General features: G+C 39.5%; 1 protein-coding gene across 1 annotated transcript in view; it reads left to right on the top strand.

Moving 5' to 3' along the window:
• LOC115797014 (transmembrane protease serine 9-like) overlaps positions 1 to 22,495 on the top strand; it is a 47,867-nt gene that overhangs the window by 11,063 nt on the left and 14,309 nt on the right. The window contains exons 7-9 of the mRNA XM_030753500.1: positions 4,482 to 4,645; positions 5,360 to 5,622; positions 5,701 to 5,849. Coding sequence (XP_030609360.1) covers positions 4,482 to 4,645; positions 5,360 to 5,622; positions 5,701 to 5,849 — 576 coding nt within the window. The remainder of the gene's footprint in view (positions 1 to 4,481; positions 4,646 to 5,359; positions 5,623 to 5,700; positions 5,850 to 22,495) is intronic.

The following is a 22,495-nucleotide window of genomic DNA, read 5'->3' as shown; positions in this document are numbered from 1 at the left end:
CTTTTTGTAATATTAAGGTTGCTCTTTTCCTTTGCATTTATCATGTTGTAACGTCTGGGTTGTGTTCGGTGGTGAAGAGGAGGCGGCGGGCAGCCAAAAAAACGCACAAGCACACTGGCACTGAGAATTTCAGTATTGCCCTTTTAATAAATGTAATCTTCAAACCTTATGAAGCCCGGTTGAATGGCTGCTACATAAACACACATGAAAACGAGCAGTGTTCATACAACCTATGACGGTACAAAAAAATAAGGAAAAGGAAAAGGTCCGCCTCAAGCCAAAATGTCCGTCTGCAAAACACATCTCCCGCGCTCTCTACTGAGGAGCGGTGGGTGCACACTGGTGACATCATCAACACAAAAAGACCAGACTGTCGTAAAGAGACATCACAATTACGACTGTTACAATGTCCTCTGGTTATAATCTCTACTTTTGTTCTGGTTCATCTTCTTGGTTATTTAATATTGACCTACAGTATCACCTTTTGGGATCACTTTCTGTTTCCCCTGTAGTGTCCCTGTGTCTGTCTTGTCCCTGTGTCCTGTTCTCTTGGTTTATTGGTTCCCTGTTTAGCTGTGTCAAATTAATCTTTTTTCCCCATCCAGTTATGTCTCTCTTACTGTTTTCAGTGCATTTTCTTCCCTTCCTGCTTTTGCTGATAGGTTGTTAGTTCCCTTTTTGTATTTCTACTCAGTTCTCGTCTTGCCTAGGACTGAGTAGAAATATTACATATTCCAGTCAAAAGCTGCCACACAGCTTTTGGCTGGAATACATAAAAGGGAGCACATTACCCCTGTTTTATCTTCATTGCACTGGTTGCCTGTGTATTTTAGAGTTCATTTTAAAATTATTTTGTTTTTAAGTCTTTAAATGGCCTTGCTCCATCATACCTCTCTGAGTTACTGCACCTACACTCACCTTTCCATGTGCTCAGATCAGCTGATAAACTGCTTTTGGGTGTGCTGAGGACTAAGTGGAGGCTTAGGGGAGACAGAGCCTTTGCTGTGGCAGCCCCTAAACTGGAATTCGCTGCCATTGTATATTCACTTGTATTGTATTGCCATTGTATATTCTTCACTGGCCACTTTTAAATCTCTTCTTAAGACCGACTTATTTCACCTGGCTTTTGACCAGGTATGAGATTTAGTCATTCTGTATTTATTTCTTATTGATTTTTATCCAGTTATTTTATACTATTTTATTACTTGACTTATGATAAACTATATATTTTATTGTTGCTTTTATCTTGTGTGTTACCTTTTATACTTTTCTTGTGTACCTTTGTGTCCTGTTTTCTTTGTCCAGCACTTTGGTCAGCACCGGCTGCTTTTAAAGTGCTTTATAAATAAAATTGGCTTGGCTTACCTCTGTGTTTTGTCCTTAGTGTCTCCTGTGTCTCTTCTCCTTGTACTTATCTTCTGTCTCTGTATCAAGTTAGTATACCTTCATCCTGGTCTCAGTGTTGGTTTTTTCCTGTCTTATTTTGATACTCTCATGTCTCTTGTGTTTTCTATTTAGTTCTACTTCCCTTGGCCCTTGTCTTCAGGGATTAGTCCCAGCTGTGCTTCCACCTGTGTCCTCTCCCCTCCTTACTTCATGTGTTGCCCGAGTCATCCTCTGTTCTTGGTTGTGTACTCCCTACACGCTGTGTGCTTTGTATGTTAGGAGTTTCCTAGAGTTTATTTTTCTGGCTCCAGTCCAGCCTGTTTGTATTCAGTATATTTTTCTGTGAGTACCAGCAGTAAAGAAGAATTAAGACTCAGTCCTTGTCATCTGAGTCCTGCATTGGGGTCCTAATCCTGCCAACCACACAGCTGTTCTGTGACAACTCCATTGTCTACTAACAGTAAAATTATTATTTAGTAATGTTAAATTAACTAACGTACAAATTCTTAATGAAGGTTATTAGAAATTGTTCCCCTGAAATCTTTTGTGAGTTTGCAAAGAAAAATTATGAACACGGAAACATGTCATCAAACTGAGAGATTAACTTTGTGTTAGTGTTTCGTTAGTCAAAGGTTCAACAAACTCTGAGCTGATCAACTCTGAGATTGGCAACTCTAAGTTTCCAGAACAGCTGATCAGAATTAGTTCAGTCAACTATGTTCATCCTGAGTTACTGTGTGAGTGATTTTTAGTGGAAAATATGTTGAGATTTATACTCTGAATTTCAGACATCATAACTTTCATGCTGACATTTAAGTCACTTTAAATCCATCCATCCATCCATCCATCCATCCATCCATTTTCTTCCGCTTATCCGGGGCCGGGTCGCGGGGGCAGAAGCCTAAGCAGAGAAGCCCAGGCTTCCCTCTCCCCAGCCACCTCCTCCAGCTCATCCGGAGGGACCCCAAGGCGTTCCCAGGCCAGCCAAGATACATAATCTCTCCAGCGTGTCCTGGGTCTACCACGGGGCCTCTTCCCGGTGGGACATGCCCGGAACACCTCACCCAGGAGGCGGCCAGGAGGCATCCTAATCAGATGCCCGAGCCACCTCAACTGGCTCCTTTCGATGTGGAGGAGCAGCGGCTCTACTCTGAGCCCCTCCTGGATGGCCGCACTCCTCACCCTACACTTTAAATCCATTTAGTTTTTTTTTTTCTCTACTTCAGCTCCCGGACATACTGCTAGCGAACGCAGCTATTAGCACTGGTGACCGTCCGGTACCGGAAGAACCCCTTCTCCGTCAAAATATTTTTGATACTTTAATCCCTGATTTGTGACTAAATATAGACCTGCAGTAGAAACGTATTTAGGAGAATGCTTGTAAATATAAAGCATTACAAGATTACGCTCACGCAGCCCCCAGTTTGTCAACATAAACACTGATGACAAAACAGCAGCAGTCAGCTGATTTACGAGCAGTCTGTCTGCACAAGCGGAAAGAGGCGGAGCCGGCTCAGATGGAGCAGAAGGAAATTTTTTTTCGTCTTTTTCGTCCCTGTAACCTCCATAAACCTTTACTGGGAAACAGCTGGAGGTCCTTCATCAACCAGCTGATCAGTAAGTGAAGAAAAGAGAACTTTGTAGCTGCTCCATCCACCATGTTTGTTGCACACAGGGAAAAACTACAGTACAGAAGTTAAAATATGCAGATGAACCGTTGAAAGAAAGTATTTCGTATCCAGTTACTTAGGTAATCAATATAAATAGAATAGTCAATTGCTAAAACAATCAATAGTTGCAGCCCTAATCATATTTGCAACATACCATAAGCCAATGCATCACCTTCTCACACAGAAGCAACAGGATTCAGGTGATAGTTATTGTTGTAAGTAAATAAAATTTATTTATATAACGTTTTTCACAGACAGAAAGGCACTGTACAATAATTAAAACACAATATCAACCCCCCACCCCCACCCCCAGAAAACACTATGTTGAAAACATAATAACATTACCATATTAAAAGAATAAAAATAAAGTCAGAAACCAGAAAGCCTGGTTAAACAGAAAAGTTTTCAACTATTTTTTAAATGATGCCACAGAGACAGCTAAATGGAGCTGGAGTGGTAAACAGTTCCAGAGCTTTGGTGCCACTGCCTAAAAAACTCTGTCCACCCTGGTCCTTAGTCTTGTATGTGGGACAACTAAAAGACTTTGATTTTGTTGTGTGAGAGACTGTTGACTTCTTTTTAAAAAAAATTTTTTTTAATGTTTTTAAATGCCTAGATACATTTTAAATATCGGATTTATATCGGTATCGGCCGATATCCAAATTTAAAAGATCTTTATCGGTATCGGACATAAAGTGGTATCATGCCATCCCTAGACTAAAATAAGGAAATGCCTTATTGTGACCTTATTGTCCAGTAGTTGCTCCTTGGACCCCAAACGGTTTGGATTGAAGTGCAGCTTATCTGATGAAGATGGAATCCCTCATGAACATAATATTGTTAAAATTTACAGTGTTGATGGTGTTAGCAATTTAGAGCTGAAAATCCTGTTTCAACCCCAACAAACTACAAGAATGATGTTAATATTTTTTTTATTTGAAGCAGCATAAACTTAAGTAGGCTATATCTTCCATGTAAATGAAGTATGAAAATTTACATATACACCAATCAGCTGCAACATTTAAACTACCTGAAGAATTACTGTGTGTAGGTCATCCTTGTGGTGATATTTTGGGTCCTGTGTATTGTGGGATTAGGGCCTTCCTGGCATTCCACAGGCACAACATTGGTTCAGGATCTGGGAAATTTGGGACTCCTTTTTTTATGTTCTTTGAACCTTTCCTGAGCAGTTTTACACTTAAATGTCAGAAGAAGCCACTCACACCATGAAATACATTTGTTGGGATGGTGTGTGCTTGGTCTCCAATGTTTTGGTGGGTCTGTGTCATAAAATAACATTCACATTAAATATTTTGCAACTTTGGACGAGATGATAAATTTTTTCACTTAAAGTGTGGGTGTTTTTAATGTTGTGGCTGATCAGTGTACTCACTGTTTTAACTGTCATCTCTTTTCTTTTGTCAGCGTGTGGCTTTGCTCTGCACAACAACAGAATTGTTGGCGGTGAGGAGGCAATCCCAGGAAGTTGGCCCTGGCAGGCATCTTTATCCAATTCTGATGGTTTTTTTCTGTGGAGGGTCTCTGATCACCAACCAGTGGGTGCTGACAGCTGCTCACTGCATAACACCGTGAGTCAGCATTGCAAGTACATTTTAGTGATGCTAGTGTTGCAGCATGGTGGTGCAGTGGTTAGCACTGTTGCCTCACAGCCAGGATGTTCTTAATTTGAATGTCTTGGAGTTGAGTTTGCATGTTCACCTTAAATCTGTGGTTTTCCTCCCACAGAAAACCTTTTTTAGGGCCATGTGACAGACTGATGGACTCTCCATGGTGTAAGGAAATGGATGAATGGATAATGTTACCTTAGGATTATTCTGGAAGCTTTAAAAGGTCTTACAAAATCCAAAGCACATGTTTACATTTTCAAAAATCTAATTTTGATTCCAAAAAAAAAAAAAAAAAAAAAGAAAGACAAAACCCTCTGGAGTCACATCAATGAAAAAAAATTCTCTTTTCTCCACAGCTGGTAGAAACATGTATCAGGATGACATAAAAGATGAATGTGTAAGGAAATGGATGGATGATAATGCAGTTAGTGAAGTGTTTCTCATAACCAGCTGTCATTTTTACTTCCATTCTGAAAGAAGTGACGGGATGTTTTTAAAGTCTTAATAAAATTATTGTACACATTTACATTTATAAAAATTCCATTTTGACTCAAAAAAAGAAGTCCTCTGGAAGGTGTACCAGTGTAAAATAATTTCTCCTCGATCCACAGCTGGTAGAAACGTGTATCAGGATGACATAAAACATGAATGTGTTTTTTTTTTCTTTTTGTCAAGTGCGGATCTCCCAACCACAGTGGTCCATTTCGGCCACCAAAACACATCACTTGACAATCCTCATGCAGAGGTTCGAACACTTGAACTCATCATCTGCCATCCTGACTACAACAGAGCGACATATCAGAACGACATCTGTCTTCTGAAGCTGTCGGCTCCTGTGAACTTCACAGAGTACATTCAGCCGATCTGCTTAGCTTCAGAAAACAGCAATTTTTACAATGGGACCAGCAGCTGGGTCACTGGCTTTGGTCTTACAACTGGTAAGTTACAAACTATTTTTTTTCTTTTAAAGTAGTGATAATTGATTCAGTAAAACACTCTTAAAATTTCCCAATTAGATGGTGGTTCTGCCTCCGAAACACTGCAGGAGGTGAACGTACCAATAGTGGGAAACAATGAGTGCAACTGCTTCTATAAAGACTTTGCTGAGATCACAGAGAACATGATCTGTGCTGGGCTGAAAGAGGGAGGGAAGGATTCATGTCAAGTAACCACCACTTTTTGTTTATTTGAAATATAATGCGTTTTGATTGATATGAAAATGACATATTACTTTAAATCACTCACTGTTTTTTTGATATTGTGTCTATAATTATTGATAATCTCACCCAACAGCCCTCTTGGTTTGTCAAAGCTTATTTATTACGAACTCAGCACAGTTGGATACATTTATTCCATTAAAAAAAAAAATCACCTTACAAAAACATTTGCTAGAATTCTTTTTTCAGTGAAATCATTGTACTAAAACGACTGAGCTCTTCGATGCAGCAGGTGAAACTGTTAAAGTAACAAAAGCAGCTCAGGAGGAACCACTTTCTGCTTTCAGTAGAAAGTCAGCTCCATGAGGTGGTCAGCCCATCTGAGCAGTAGGTGAGCCTTTGAATGATATCGATCTGTCTTAACAACTTTTATGAAAATTTGACAGGGAGACTCGGGGGGACCACTCATGACAAAAAAAAGGTCCAATCTGGGTCCAGAGTGGAGTTGTGAGTTTTGGTGATGGGTGCGCCCTACCTCTGAGACCTGGAGTTTATGCTCATGTGTCACGGTACCACCAATGGCTCAACAACACCGTCACTGGGACACCACCGAGCTTTGTTCCCTTCTACTCTACGGGCCCTGACACCGACTTAAACTTCACCTGTCCCACATCACTACCCACTGATATCCCCGTCATTTCCACCACATGTGACAGTTGGTTTTGCAGCGGTGGAAACCTGATCCACTTCCCTCACTTCATCTCTGTCTGTGTTACTGTTGTGTTGCTCCATGTGCTTGTTGGAAGTGGGTGAATGTAACTCAGCACATTTAAGTACAAGCTTGAAATACCTGCATTTTTACCTGCATGTGTACTTTTTCCTTATGCCACTTTACATCTTAGAGGTGAATTGTTACACTTATTACTCCAATATATTTATGGGACAGTTTGAGTTTTAGTTACTTCATAAATGAAATGAAACAGTTATTATTACACGTTAGACAAACAGTGAATGTGAAGACCTGAAGAAATGGGCAGGTTAGACATTTTGGTACAAAATATACATTTTTAAATCTGAAAATGGCAAATAATTTTCTTATTTCCATTTTCTCAATTTTGATGGTTTTTTTTTTATCCTTTCTCTGATATATTTTCATGACTTAGGTGTCAGTATCAATGATGTAAAACTACAGTCTATGTGATTGTAATCAACAAATCAAAACATCTATCCGTTCGCTTCATGTTACATATGGGCATATTTCTGTTGTTTGGTCAAAATATGATACAGAGTGATTAAACTTATTTTTCTCTAAAGTGTCTTTGTTTTGAAAGTTGCTTACAAATAAAATGTATTATTATTATTATTATTATTATTATTATTATTATTATTATTATTATTATTATTATTAAATTCTATTCAAATCTCATTTGTTTAAGAATCCAAAAATTTTTGATGATTAAAGCATGCAATTTTAAAATGTTGATTTTTGTGTATTTTTTGTATTATTTTTAATATTTCCACTTCCATACAGCAGAATGAGCATGAAACTATTTTACAGACCAAAACCTTATGAAGTTAACACAAAATTGTGATTTAGACATACAGCAGACAGGCAGCAACCTTAGATTGTATATACATGTGTGGTCAGTGGGAAAATGAGCACACTGCTCACTTGATATTTGTTTGCAGTAAACACATTACTGTTGAGGTTAAATTAAAAAATAAAAAATAAAAAATCGACAGTAAATCACACATCCCATTTCTACCCCACACTGTAGTGGTTAACACATTTGTTGGCATGCAAAAGGTTACAGGTTCAATACCTGCCAGAGACATAAACCCTCTTTGGGGGTGTGTCAGGAAAGGCATCTGGCATAAAACTCTGCCAAACCAAATGTGCTGTGGCAACGTCTTCTGACAAGGGAGATTGTTCACAAAACTTAGATCAAGTGTGTATTTATGTGCAAGTGCATGTGTGTATCACATTGTCCTTTAGTGTACTTCAAGATTAGAACTAAGTAAAATAAAATATTTTTTATTTACATCATTTTTTTTCTTTAATATTTGAAAATCACTCACTACCTTGACTGTAGGTTTTCGCTATATTAAAGCACCAGAGGTTATTTTTCCTCACTCGGAAACAGCAGAACTGTGAAACTATTTCACAGTCTATTAGCATACTGTATGACACTGGGATAAACATTCGTTCTAATGGCCAGCAGGAGGCGACGCTTCTGACTGCATAGAAGTCAATGGGAAAATAAAAACAAATGTTGACTCACTCAGTGATCTCAATGAACATTTTTCTGATGAGTCTAAATAGTTTCAAATATTGCTAAATACAAGATAATGTCATCTAGTCATATATAATCTCCTTTAGAGTCAAAAAAGAGGATATTTTTTGACTTTATAAGCATGCAGGGTCCTTCAGTTTCTAGGTCAGATAAACCCCTCACTTGTCCTGTCTGCTTGAAAACTCTAAGATGGCAACAGCCAAAATGCTAAAGTAAAAGTTTCATAAGCACAAGCTGTAGCAGCTATCCCCTGTGAAAACTCTCTGCAGTTTCATAACAGCAGCAACTGTTAATGGGATAATGGTATGTGATAATTTCATCAGTTTTAAGTATAATTCATTCATTCAGCTTTAACAGTAGAACCACTAACGGGGTTGTTTTGAGAACTTGACACTTTAAAAATTATGTAATTGTTTTAAAATAAAAGCCAATCTTCTCATTTGATGACAGATGAATCCTAAAATGGGTTATAGTGAATACATAAAGTGGATTTTGGGTTGTGTAGGATAAAAAAGGGGGGGGGGGGGGGGGATCACACCATTTATACTTGGAACCGCAGCTGAACTGGAATCAATGTAAAATGCTGCGCTCAAAAGTTGGGGCGTGCCTAGAAACACAGTTTTTACACACAATTTGACATGAATGTTGGCCATTCTAGTGTTCACTTGAGTAAAGAAGATGAATACGGCGTAGAATTCATGTTTTACCAACTATGGTTATTAACCCTAACCCATATCTGTGGACTGTGGAAGGAAGCTGGAGTACCCTGAGAGAAGGCTCGCAGACACAGGGAGAACAGGAAAACACCACACAGAGAGGCTCCGAAACACAGACCTTCTTGCTGTGAAGCAACAGTGCTAACCACACCATCAACGTGCTGCTTAATTCAATTAAATTCAATTAAATTTTACTTATACAGTGCTGAATTATAACAGTTGCTCTAAGGTGCTTTATAGTGTAAGGCAAAGATCCTACAATAAGAAATAGTTCACAACGTATGTATGAAATATATTGTATGTATGTTGTAATATATTGTAGCAAAAAGGCAAAATTAAAGCATTACTTGTTTTTGTATTTACATGGAAAGAAATTTTGCTTATTGCTACGTTGACAAGCCCATCTTGGTTGACTTGTTGCCTTATCTTTGCTGTTTCTAACAGTTTCAGTGATCTGTGCGGGTAAAGTCACACTAGGTCACGTAAACCTGTGGGTGGAGCTAAACATTTATTTTAGTATTTCAGTATACCTGAAGTTAAATTAAAACAGGTATCATTAACAATGGCAATGGTTTGATTCTTATTTGTAGTATTAAATATTATTCTTATTATCTACCTTATATGGAGAGCAGACAGAGTGCAGCATTAATTAAAGGGACAAAATCAGTTATGTCCCTCTGGTAGAGGACCCGAGCTTGGAGGACAAAGACTGCCTGCAGGGTGAGCTGGCATTTTACACACACACAAACACACACACACACACACACACACACACACACACACACACACACACACACACACACACACACTACAAAGACAAGTATAAATACACAAAGCTACATACCCATCCACAGACCATCCTCTGAAGTGCGGGCAACTGGATACACCCAGGGCCAGCAATGATCCTGGCATATAGTCAGCCTGGCCCTCAAACCACCTGCTGACCCCCATCCTGGGCAGGGCGCAGGAAATAGGGGTGTAGGAAGACACATTACCCCACGCACACACTTGGCAGTGTAGGTGATACAGTGGGTGCATGTGTTGGTGTATGTGAATGTATGAGATGTAAAACTATGTGAAAGCTATACTGCTTTAAAATTCAGGGGACAGAATTAAAATTGTATGTTTTGTCTTGGTAGTTTATCATATTTTTTTAGGCAAAAACAATGTGAATTTTGAACAGTTATACATAGATCTCATTTATAAAACCACATTAATGATTATCTAACGATTAACTAAAACAAAAACAGCAATCATTTTATGGACTGAGTAGAAAGTAAGGTATATAGGATTATTCCATCAGAGAGCTCGGCCCATCTTCAAATCATACCAGTTTGTCTTAACCATTTTTTACTAACGTTTACAGGGAGATGTGGGGGCGGGGCGGGGGTCCCAGTACCAAAAAAGAATCAGCGACGCTGGAAACCCACCAGGCTTTGTTACCTTCCCCTCCCCAGGAACTCAAAGTGGTTTAGACTTCATCTGTCCCACATCAGGACAAATTTGCAGCATTTATTTTTTTGGATCAAGTTCGATTTTTCTGACTTTCCAAGTGAACAAACAGATCTTACCAATCAGAGCGCTGCACTTAGCAACATGTGAGCTCATAGTTCAAAATGCGCACCGATGTACTTAATATACAGTGATGTGGGAACAGTAATATACTATTTTAGCTCAGACACACAGCTACACGCTGCACTATTACCTTATTTTGATCTTGTACTTGAACTCATTAAATAATGTGTAGCTCATTTTAGATAAAAGGCACTAGTGCTATATCATGATTCACCATACTATTGATCAGTTCAAAATGGCTTGTTAATACTATTGATTGATTATTTGTTCTAATTAATGTTAATAAATATGCCAGGGATGAATGGCTGTCATATTCAGATAATGCCACCAGGTGGAACCCTACTAACTGTTATTGATATTAGGTTTGAACTGAGATGGACGTTTTAGGTGAACCGAGGTGCTTCTTTTGTGTATAACCTTATCGTGTTGTAAATATCTGATTTGTATTTCATATATATATATATATATATATATATATATATATATATATATATATATATATATATATATATATACGTGTGTGTGTGTGTGTGTGTGTGTGTGTGTGTGTGTGTGTGTGTGTGTGTGTGTGTAACTATAACTATGTTATAAAATGATTTAATTTGTGGGAACACATACACCTATACAAATATGAGCCTGCAATGGAGGAGCCAAAATGAATAACTGAGTGTCCAGTCTTGTGTCCTGACTCGTATGCATGGGCAGGTGTCAAATAGCCACCAGTGTAGCACAGAATTGCAGTTCCTCACCTACAACAAGAGGTAATTTTTCCTCACTTTCTAACAGCAGAACAAGCACGAAACACTTTCACAAACTATTAACATATTAAATTGGGATAAAAGTGCTCTTTCTAATAGGCAGCAAGAGGTGACTCCTGTGATTGCAAAAAAAAAAGTCAAACTGCAACGAAAACCATGAGAACATACTGTCATCCAGTAATGTATAGTCCTTTTTACAGACATAAAGAAGGATAAAGTTGGGTACTCTTGACCTATAAGACTATAAGCATGCAGTGTCCCTCAGTTTCTCAGTCAGATAAACCCCTCACTTGTCAAGTCTGGTTTCAAAACTCTGAAATCGCAACAGCCAAAATGCTAATGCTGTGGATATTCTCAGGACAAACACACAGAGGTTCAACCAGGTGGAAAATGTGAGCACTAGTGTTTTTGTGTCTGTGTAAAAGACATTGTTAACATATACAGTAGCCTTCATAATGACAGTCTCACATTTTCATAGGTTCAAAATCCATGGGACAGCTGACTGAGAAGCAGTCTCATGGCCAGGTGAGACCTGCTCCCTTGTTATTTCATGACAAAGACAAAATATCTGAAGTTAATTCAAAGTATTGAATTTGAATTTCGTAGCTTGTCTCTGTAAAAATATGATGCCCAAACAGATGTCAGTGCAAGTGAGAGAGTCATCATTAGCTTGAAAAAACCTAAATAAACCTTTCAGAGAGACAGCAGGGCTGTGCTCTCTGCTCAGACTCAGCCAAATGCTGCAAAACTGATGAGACAGAGCTCCACAATGCAAATGACTAATTGCCCAAAGCCCATTGCAAAAGCAACCCAACAGTTTCTCAAGCAAAGAAATGGCATATTTTTTAATGGCCATGCCAGTCTCATGATCCCAACCCAACAAAAATGTTTTTCAGTTACTGATGACAAAACTGAATGCAGACAAACAAGCAAGAACCGATGGTAGCTTCAACAAAGGCCTGGCAGAGCATCTCAAGGAGGAAACACAGCATTTAGCTTGTTTTTGAAACCTCTGAAAAATGTGTGCAATTCATAAATAGCAAAACCCCTTGAATTAAAGTTGACAGTTTGCACTTGTTTTGCAGTTCACTGGGGGGGTGTCTTTGTCCTCATCATTATGGCGGCCACTATACAAGTTGTCCTTAAATTACTTAGAAGTGTCACGACTGGCCGCTGCGCAGGCAGGAAGGAGGACCCCAGTGCAGACTCGGGACGGGTGTAATTCACTCACACACGTTTATTTACACAATAGTTCAAAAGAAAACCCTCAGCTCTCTCCGGAAACACACCAGAACGGGGGGAGAGACGCGAAACAGACGAGATTTAACTAACTCAGACAGACAAGCATGCAGAACAGTGGACGACAACTAATGACGCGACAACCAGCAGAGAAAACAATGGGCTTAAATATACAACGAGAGGGGTGGGAACACAGGTGAATCATATTACACTGATGAGACAAGAGGAAGCAGAACAGGGCATGACAGACAGAACCGATGACTTATCAAAATAAAACAGGAAGAACTCTAACATAGTACACAGAGATTAAACACTGAGGAACACCACATAAACTCGGGGAGACAAGAACCATAATAAACAGAACTATACATGAACATAAAACCCTGGGCCACCGGATTGGTTCATGTGCATCTTAATCTTCCTTATACTTTTAAAATTGTAATTTTCAACTCTTAAATTCAATAAAATTTTACAAACAGTTGCCTCAAGGCCTCTGGAGTCCCACAGGCTAAGCACCTTCACACCACCTGGTGGGACTCACTCTGTAAGTGTGACTGTGCCGTGCTGCAACTCCAGATGTTTCTTCAAATTTGACGTAGTGTTTTTTAAGCTAGACAGCACTTTGTCCCCAGCACAGAGTGCACAACTAACCTTGATATTGTCATCTTTAGCTGACACAAACTCAAAATAATGCCTGTATAGAAAATACGGATCTCTCCCCTCCCTCCATGTTTACATTTGTGTCGTTGTGTGCCATTATTGTCCTCATGCTGAAAACGGGACTTAATTGTCACATAGGCCAGACGAATATAGCCAAGAAGAAAGTAAATATATCTTGTTACTAAGGAAAATGACAAAAACAGTAACACACAGTGACTTGGATAAGTAACTTTAATCTGATTACTGGATTGCAAATAGTAACTTGTTAGATTACTCGTTACTAAAAAAAAAGTAATCAGATTAGAGTAACGCGGTACTGACATCACTGTTGGAGGAAGTGCATTTCCACTGCTCGTGTCCGCAATCTCATTCTTTCAGACACTACCCAAAGCTTGTGAGCATAGGTGAGGGTAGGGACGTAGAAATATTAGTTAACTAGTTATTGACTAGTAAATCAACAGCTTCACTTTCATGCTGTCTTTATCACACTTAAACTCCTCCACTCGGGGCAGCAACTCATCCCTGAGCTGGAGTGGGCACACCACCATTTCCAAGCTGAGGACCATGGCCTCAGACTTAGAGATGATAATTCTCATACCACCCATTTCATACACGGCTGCAAGCCATTCCATTGCAAGCTGGAGACCACCACCTGATGAAACCAACAGGACTGCATCATCTGCAAAATGCAGAGATGAGATTCTGAGGGCACCAAGGTTCAATTAATGAATGTACCTTGGTTTCCAGCACCCTGGTATAGGCTGAGGAGTGTGATCCCTCAGCAGTTGGAGCACACCCTCTGGTCCCCCTTCTTAAAGATGGGAACAACCACACCAGTCTGGCAATCCAGTGGCACTGCCCCAGATCTCCACATGGCGTTGCAGAGGTGTGTCAACCACGACAGCCCTTCAATATCCAGACCCTTCAGTAACTCAGGGCAAATCTGTCCACCCCAGAGACCCTGCCACCAAGGAGTTAACCAACTCTCCTGAGTTGTCTGGTGGTTTGCCAGAATCCCTTTGAGGCTGTCCAAACGTCTTGCCATGGCATCACTAAACTCCTCCCACAGTGAGTTTCTGCTTTGGCCACCACCTGAGCCATGTTCTATGTGGCCTGCCAGTACCTGTCAGCTGCCTCTGGGGTCCAGTGGCTCCAGTTTCTACCATCTGGTTTGGAGATTACCACCACGACAGGCACCAACCGTCGCTAAAGCTCTGAGCAGCAGCTTTAACAATGGAGATGTGGAACATGGTCCAGGTCTGTCCAGCTCCAAGCTGATCCAACTTACCACCAGGTGGTGATCAGTTGACAAATAAAACCACAAAACAAAATAATAACTAAAAAGCCAGTAAAGTACTGGTCTTACAAAAGAGTCTGAAATATCACTGACTAAAATGCCTTCATTCTGGACCAATTGAAATTACTTAATAATGATTAAAACAGAAGTAGGCAGATGATTAAAGGAAAGTTAAAGTACAATTCATTGTAGGGCCCAACTAAAAAAAAAAAAGAAAGAAAAGAAAAACAGACTAAAACTTATGAGTACTGGGTCAGACCAGAGCAAAACTAGACTGAAGCAGTTGAGAAGGGCTAAAACAGTAGGGCTGAAGTACAACTAAACAGCAAGCCCAACTAAAACACCAGAGTCAAATACTTAGACCAAACCAGGACTAAATAAAATGTGTGAAACCTCAGTTAATTATGGCTGAAACACTGGTGAATTTTGGATGAATTACTGAATGCTGAACTGACCAAAAGTAACATTGCACTTATATATTGCAAACTGCAGAGCTTGTTACAGCTTAGTGTTGATTCGTTGTGTAAAAACCCTGATGGATTTAAAATGTTGTCTCTCCACCTTATCACAGTTACACAACCTACTGTAGTATGAGAAGAGTCATCACTAATCTTCAGAGGGTTTAATCCTAAATGGGCAGCAATTTAAGTGGGTGGTACATCTTAAGGTAACTTCTTCATGACTGGCAGTGCTCAGAATTTTATTGTATTTTATTACATCCATCCATCCATCCTGTGAGTGATTCTACTGTTGTAGCTGATCAGTGTACTCACTGCTTAACTCTCATCTCTTTTCTTTTGTCAGCATGCAGCACTTTTTGAAAAATGGCAGAATCATAGGTGGTCAAAATGCAACCAGTGGGTGCTGACAGCTGCTCGCTGCTTATTACAGTGAGTCACTATTCCATGTTACATTTTGGATGATGTTACACTGATAATGCTACACATGACTATTATTGATCATTGTTTAATTGACTTGATATTTATTAAATTAGTGACAGGACATGTTTTGATAGTGACAGGACATTTTAAAAGCTTTATTGTTACGGTCCTCTAGCCTTCCTGTACTGACTCACCTTCTACCTTTCGCTCCTCTTTTTGCACTTGTGTTCTCTCCCTGATCTGTGTGTGTGTGGGTGTGTATGTGTGCTTCACTCTGTGCGTTTCAGAGGTGGAGTCTCCACTTGGCTCACTTGCTTCTCCACTAGCACACCTGAAAGCATTCTGGTAATCACTCACCTGCGTACAATCCTGTGACTACTCATGTCCTACTTAATGTCCTACTTCTTTTTAGTCTTAAACAATGCCAGTTTGTTGGATCGGCACCGATAGTGTGGCTCAGGTGCCATGCTCATTGTTTTGAACTCTTGCATATTCTTTACCTTGCTGTAGACTTAATCAGATTCTCCTTGTGTGCAGATGTTTCCTGCTGGCTGCCATCCTGTATAGAGAAACCTGTGGGGAAAAAAATCTTGAAGAGGAACTTGTAGAAACAAGACTTCTGGATGAACCTTCCTGCCTGCCTTGCTTGAAAGAAAGAAAGAAAGAAAGACACCAAAACAATTCTCAGTTCATGCTTTGACTGCTCTGACTTGTGTCCTCTCAGTAAATTTGTTAGTTTTATTCTGGTCTCTGGTAAATCCAGATCTGGTTTAGTCCTTGTAACTTTGATACTTTTTGAGATCCACAAAAGTGGTTTAGACAGTCAGTGTTAATGTAATTTCTCCACTGATAATTTCATGCCTTAGAAATTCATCTGAGAAGTCCTGTGATCTTGGGTGGTAAGTCTGAGTTAGAGGCTAAATCTTACATGTTAAAATGCTCTTAATGGCAAATTATCGATTTTGATGGAAAAGTGTATTTGCGTCAAAAATAAAGGCAATCTATGCAGTAAGACCTATTTACTATAAAACCACAAATGACAGCTTTATGAAAAAAATGTTAGTGGATCTCCAAAGACTTGGAATATTTGTCAAGGAACAGTCAATGGGACATTATAATCTCTGATGAGTTTATGCCATAAATGACTGTAACCTCAAGAGCAACTAATAAAAAAATAAAATCCTTAGAATTTGTGCATTAATCAGTTTTGTATTAGAACAAAGTGTGGTGGAATTTACCTTTCTGAATAAAAGAATAAAAATCACAATGAAACAAAGATTTTAACAGCTTTAATAAAAAAAACAAAAACAAAACAAAACATCAACACACACAAAAGCTGTGGCTGAAGTTGTAAGTCAAGTCAAAACTGTTATTTCTGTTTGGCCAAACAGGGACAGAGTTCTTACTGTCGAACAGCAGCAGAAGTCTGACAAACTCTTTGACTGACCTGTGCTTTGAGCTGATTTCTGCAATACATGATGGAACAAAGTACAAGTACACACTGATTCTGCATGCACTATCTAGATGAAGGTTCACCTACAGTAGGTATTTTCCATTACTTTAAATTCCTTATTTTTAACTTGAGGTGCCTTTAAATGTATAATTCTGACTCACTGCTTTTGTGCTCAGTCACACCATTTATTTGCTTATGCAGTACAGTGTTTTGACCCACTCCTCATTTCTTTATAGTTTGCTTCCAAGAAGCCAGACTTACCATTTTTGAAGTGGTTTTGAGCAGTAGTAGACTTTCTGAAGGTGAAAGTTTTTCTTTGGACATTGGCTGCTTTTTCACTCATTTTCAATCCTTGTAACTGACCATTTTCAGGGCAAACCTTTGTGTTTATAAAGCCCCTTAACTCAACTTAGCAAAGAACTATTTTTAGTTTATTTTTTATTTTTTTTAGGTTCTTACTAGCAGCCCTGTTGCAAAAACACATGTGTTTCCATTTTTCTAGATAAATCTATGAAAGATGCCAAAGATAACCGTTTGGTGGGTATGAAATAGTATTTTGGCAGCAACAAAGTGAGTCTCAAAGATCTATTAGTTGAAAACTTGCATATCTCAGTGCAGTGTGTCCTCAAAAATTTGAGGGAACTAGACAAATGGAGGACACAAAAAGAAATGGCAGGCCTAAAGTAACTATCCATAACAGATGAATCATGTCCTTAACAAACAGGAAGAAATCCAGCAAAAACCTGTCACAGGACCTGAGAGATGCATATGACTCTTCAGTTGGTCCATCTACTGTCCACTGATGCACAAAAAAAAGAAAACAAACAAACAATGCATGGTGGTGTGATTGTTAGCACTGCTGCCTCAAATCAAGGAGGACCTAGGTTCAATTCCACCTTGCCAGGGTCTTTCTGTGTGGAGTTTGCATGTTCTTCCTGTGTTTGTGTGAGTTCTCACTGGGTATCCTCGTTTCCTCCCACAGTCCAAAGACACACAGTGAATGGGGTTAGGTTAATTGGTCAATCTAAATTGCCCATAGGTGTGAATGTGAGTGTGAATGGTTGCCTGTCTCTCTGTGTTGGCCCTGCGACAGGCTGGTGACCTGTACAGGGTGCACCCGGCCTCTCACCCTATGTCAGCTGGGATAGGATCCAGCAAACATTAGGTCTCTCGCTTCTAAGTCCCAATTAGTGAACGATTTAATAATTGATCAATATATTGATTTATTCTGCCTAACAGAAATCTGGCTACAGAATGAATATGATTTAAATGAATCAACACCCCCAAGTCATATTAACTGTCATTGCTGCTACTCCTCCTCCTTGACCTTTGCTTCGAGGCAGCATCTATTTCCCGTTTTCCTAGGAAAACACAAAGACATGAGGGGTGGCTCAAGACTTTTGCACTGTAATTTTCAATAAATTCTACACATTAATGCTTCCAAGAGCAAAGTCTCTTAAATTCAGATTTAATATCTGAGGTCAATACAAGAACTTGAACTTTTTTGTGACTAAAGGCTTATAAATCAAAAAGTAATGAAATCACTCTCCATGAGCTTCAACTTGCCAACTATAATTTTTTTTTTCTTACTATGTGAACAACATGACAGGTTAAGCAAGTCTCCAAATTAGTTTCTGAGTGTCAGTGAGCCTACGTGAGATTTTACATCAGTGTGTCTGGAAACTTACTGTGAAACATAAGTTTATGTATTATAATTCTTAAGACATGAAATGTCCTCTCAGTCAGAATGATGTCACTTTTGATCAGTAAAAGGGGAAAAAAACACATGCATCATCAGTCGGCATTCAGCTGCACTGATTTGAAGCTCTAAGAAACTGAATGAATGTAAATGATTTTTTTTCTGACAAAAAAAAAATGATGACAACAGGATGGTTAAAATATGAGAACAGAGTTCAGTTTTTGAACGAATTCCATGCCACCATCCATTTTGCCTCCAACTCACACACACTCATGTACAGAGGAAAACTTCCCCATTCATTGATCATCACTCACTCTCCCTCTGCTGCAGACCATTTGATTTACAGGGATGAGAAGGCTTTGCGATTGCATCAAATAATCAGAATCACTACTGAAACTCTGACGACCGCATATTCTGCTGCAATCAACCTCACCTTATTCTCATCACAGCATCCTCCTGTCAATCTTTTCCTCACCTGAATTTCATATTCCCCTACTTTGTTTTCTTGTGGACTTTGCTGCACAATGTTGTATGATTAATCATGAGGCACACCTTAAGCTCATAAGTGGTGAAAATCAAAAATGACTAAACACCAGTATGGGGTGTAACATGAGCCAAAGTAACTGAATACTGTATTCAATTCGGTAATCACATTACATTTACACTCATGTCAACACTTGCATTAAAAAGGTTCTTCAGTTACCTGCATAACAGGTGAAAGAAAAAAAATCAGGACACCTTTTTGTGTCCTTGCAGCATGTCTTTTGTTCTGTCTCTCTCCCCTCACCCCTCCCTGAGCCTGGTTCTGCTCGAGGTTTCTTCCTGTTAAAAGGGAGTTTTTAATTCCCACTGTCGCCAAATTCTTGCTCACAGGGGGGTCAGTAAGTGCATGTCTTTGGACTGTGGGAGGAAATTGGAGTACCCAGAGAAAACCCATGCAGACATGGGGAGCACATGAAAATTCCACACAGTTGTGATTTGGCACTAAACAAATAAGATTGAATTGAAAATTTAACTGAATTTAAGTATAATCAGTGATGTCAGTTTGTGTGCAGAGAGGAGGAGGGGCATGATGGTAAACTGCAACTTGCATCCAGGACAGAAAGACACAGACTATACTGCTAACACATCGGCTCTTTGCAAGCATCTGCATGCTAACACAAAGTTAGCAAAGAACCCAGAGAGATGTTAACACTGAGTGAATACCAACCATTAACAAAAGCAGTGATGAGCAGTCAGTCTCTGTACATGTTTCTATTTTAGAATTGCTGTGGTGATTGCTGTTGTCTCTTTGTGCTGATTTTCAAACTTTTTTTGTGTTGGCTTTGTGTTCCATCTTAAACATTAAATCTTACAAGATCTTGTGTGCCCTTGTGTTGGGATGTGGGACTGTAGCCTACACAAACCCGTTTCACTAATTAACACTGACAATGTATTTTAGGTAATGTTATGGAGTAACACGAAAGTAGTGTAACAAATTACTTTCTCCAATTGTTAATTCATTACTTTTAAGGAAAGTTACGAGTAATTTGTAATAAGCTTTTTTGTTTAAGTAACGACCCCAACACAATCACTAGGTGTATCTGACCGTCTCTGTGTCGCAAGTGAAAGGGAAGAAAGAGTCAAGGTTGACAGAAGTAAAAGAGTGAAGACCTTGAGTGGTTAGGTCAAAATAACTGAGGTCATATATTATTGAGGTCTATGTTGCCAACTGGTGGTGTAGTGATGGTACCGGTGTGTGTGGCGTTCCGTGTGTTACTGCCTGTTCTGTTTGCACTGGTGCTGCTTTTGGCACTTGTTACCGTATTTTTCGGACTATATGTCGCTCCGGAGTATAAGTCACACCAGCCTCAAAATGCATATTAAAGAAGAAAAAAACATATATAAGTCGCACTGGACTATAAGTCGCATTTTGGGGGGGAAATTTATTTGATAAAATCTGAGACCAAGAACAGACATTTCATCTTGAAAGGCAATTTAAAATAATAATGGATTAAAGAACAGGCCGAACAGGGTTACGCCTATGGTATATTAACGTAACACATTCAGCTACATGAGGTGTTGTGCGAAATTCTGTTCCCCCGTTAAAATCTGTTCCCCCTGTTTCGGGAGAGTGAACTGCAGCCAGAGAGGTGGATCCGACAGTCTTCACGGCGCTTCTGATCAGTTTCTCGGTAAAAGTCTTTTACAGTGTTTATTCCTCTCATCAAGAACAACAACTCCTGTGAATATGAAAACATTGCTCTTTATTTGCCAAAGTTACACAGGGGGAACCAAATATTTCAGCCATCCAAAATATTATGTTCCCCCTCCATGACATGAGAACAAATGAATTTACGAGCAAGTCTTTTACAGTGTCATTTTACCGAGAAATCGATCAGAAGCGCCGTAAAGACAGTCGCATCCGCCTCTCTGACTGCAGTTGGCACTCCCGACACAGGGGGAACAGATTTTCACGGGGGAACAGAATTTCGCACAACACCGGTCCACGGAGATGTCAAGTGGCTGGAGTATTTTGGTTAATGTGTTAATAATTTCACGTATAAGTCGCACACCCGGCCAAACTATGAAAAAAAGTGTGACTTATAGTCCGGAAAATATGGTACTCAAAATGTCAACGCTCTACTGGTTTACGATCATGAAACTCTCCTGGATCTTTGGCTTTCTGACAGAGTGAAGTTTACGGTGACCAAGAGTTCACGGTGACCAAGAAACTTTTGCTCAGTATTTGTCAGAGATCCCTGATCACCTTTGCCGCGATGTGATTCCATGTCTCCGGAGGAAATGCCAGGGACACCTGGTTGGTACCTGTCACTGGCCCAGAAGGGCTGTTTTAGCTGTTACAGCCCCACCATCTCTTCTCTCCTTGTCCCAGGCAACATGGGTAAATATTGGGAACCTGCAGGCTCTCTGCCAGGATCCCTGGAAGGCTAACACCCTGGTCCCGCTGGCTCCAGTCAGGATTAAGCTGGTGAATGATAGATCCCTCACAAACACAGCTTTTATTCTTAAGGATTTCTTCATCTCTAATGGATTGGACTTCCTCTGTGTGATGTAGACATGGGTGAATTCAGCAGTGGTTGTTTTAACACACCCATTAGGACATTAGGCCAAGGAGGGGGAATAGCGACTGTTTTTCGGACAATGTATGAATGTAAACACCTCTCTCCATTGTCCTCTTCCTCCACCTTTGAACTGATCTTATTTGAGCTGGATTGCTGTGAGTCACTGCTATGTACTGTGATCTATGGGCCACCTAAATACAGTAAGAACCTTTTAAGTGACTTTTCCGAATTGTTGGCTGAAATCATGCCTAAATATGATCGAGTCCTTACTATTGGAGATTTTAATGTACATGTACCCTGTCCTGACAAACCAAAGGTTGAGGATTTTTTGAGACACTGCGTGTAGGTGTCTAGATCCACTGTCACAAGCTTTGTCTATTATTTAAGCTTTTTGAGACTGTTCTGAATTGAGCCTTTCCCTGAGGCATGAGAGAAATTTCTAAACTTCTTTGTGCATAAAGTGAATAATGCTAGGGCTCATATATCACCCCCTGCTTTTAATCCCTCAGTCTCTGTTCCCAGCTCTGCTGCTTTTTACCAGTTTGAGTCTGTGACTTTTTCTTCCTTCAGTTCTTTAAACAGGTTATTTCTGTTTTAGGGACAACTGTTCATGTTGTTATTAACAGCAGCCTGTCCTCAGGTATGGCTCCTAAACCTTTTACATATGCTACAGTGCAACATCCCAGAATGCATCCCACCGTGTTATCCAACTTTAGACCTATTTCTAAGCTTCCTTTTCTTTCAAAAACTGTGAAAATTGTTTACAGCAAATTGAAAGCCATTTTTAAATTAAAAAAAAAATAACCATGAGATTTTTCAATCTGGTTTCAAGTCTTTTCATAGCACAGAATCTGTGCTGCTGTGATCCGAGTTCTCTCAGACTTTGACACAGTGGATCGTAGAATTTTAATATCTCGTTTAGAGCATTGTGTAGGTATTCACGGCACTGGTCTGGAGTGGTTCAGATCGTACCTGGCTAAGACAACTTTTTGTGTTAGTCTATATCATATTAGCTCT

Source organism: Archocentrus centrarchus, chromosome 18, assembly GCF_007364275.1.
Source record: "Archocentrus centrarchus isolate MPI-CPG fArcCen1 chromosome 18, fArcCen1, whole genome shotgun sequence".
NCBI classification, from domain to species: Eukaryota; Metazoa; Chordata; class Actinopteri; order Cichliformes; family Cichlidae; genus Archocentrus; species Archocentrus centrarchus.
Note: the sequence above shows the minus strand (reverse complement) of the source record. Positions and strands in the feature narration are given on the sequence as shown.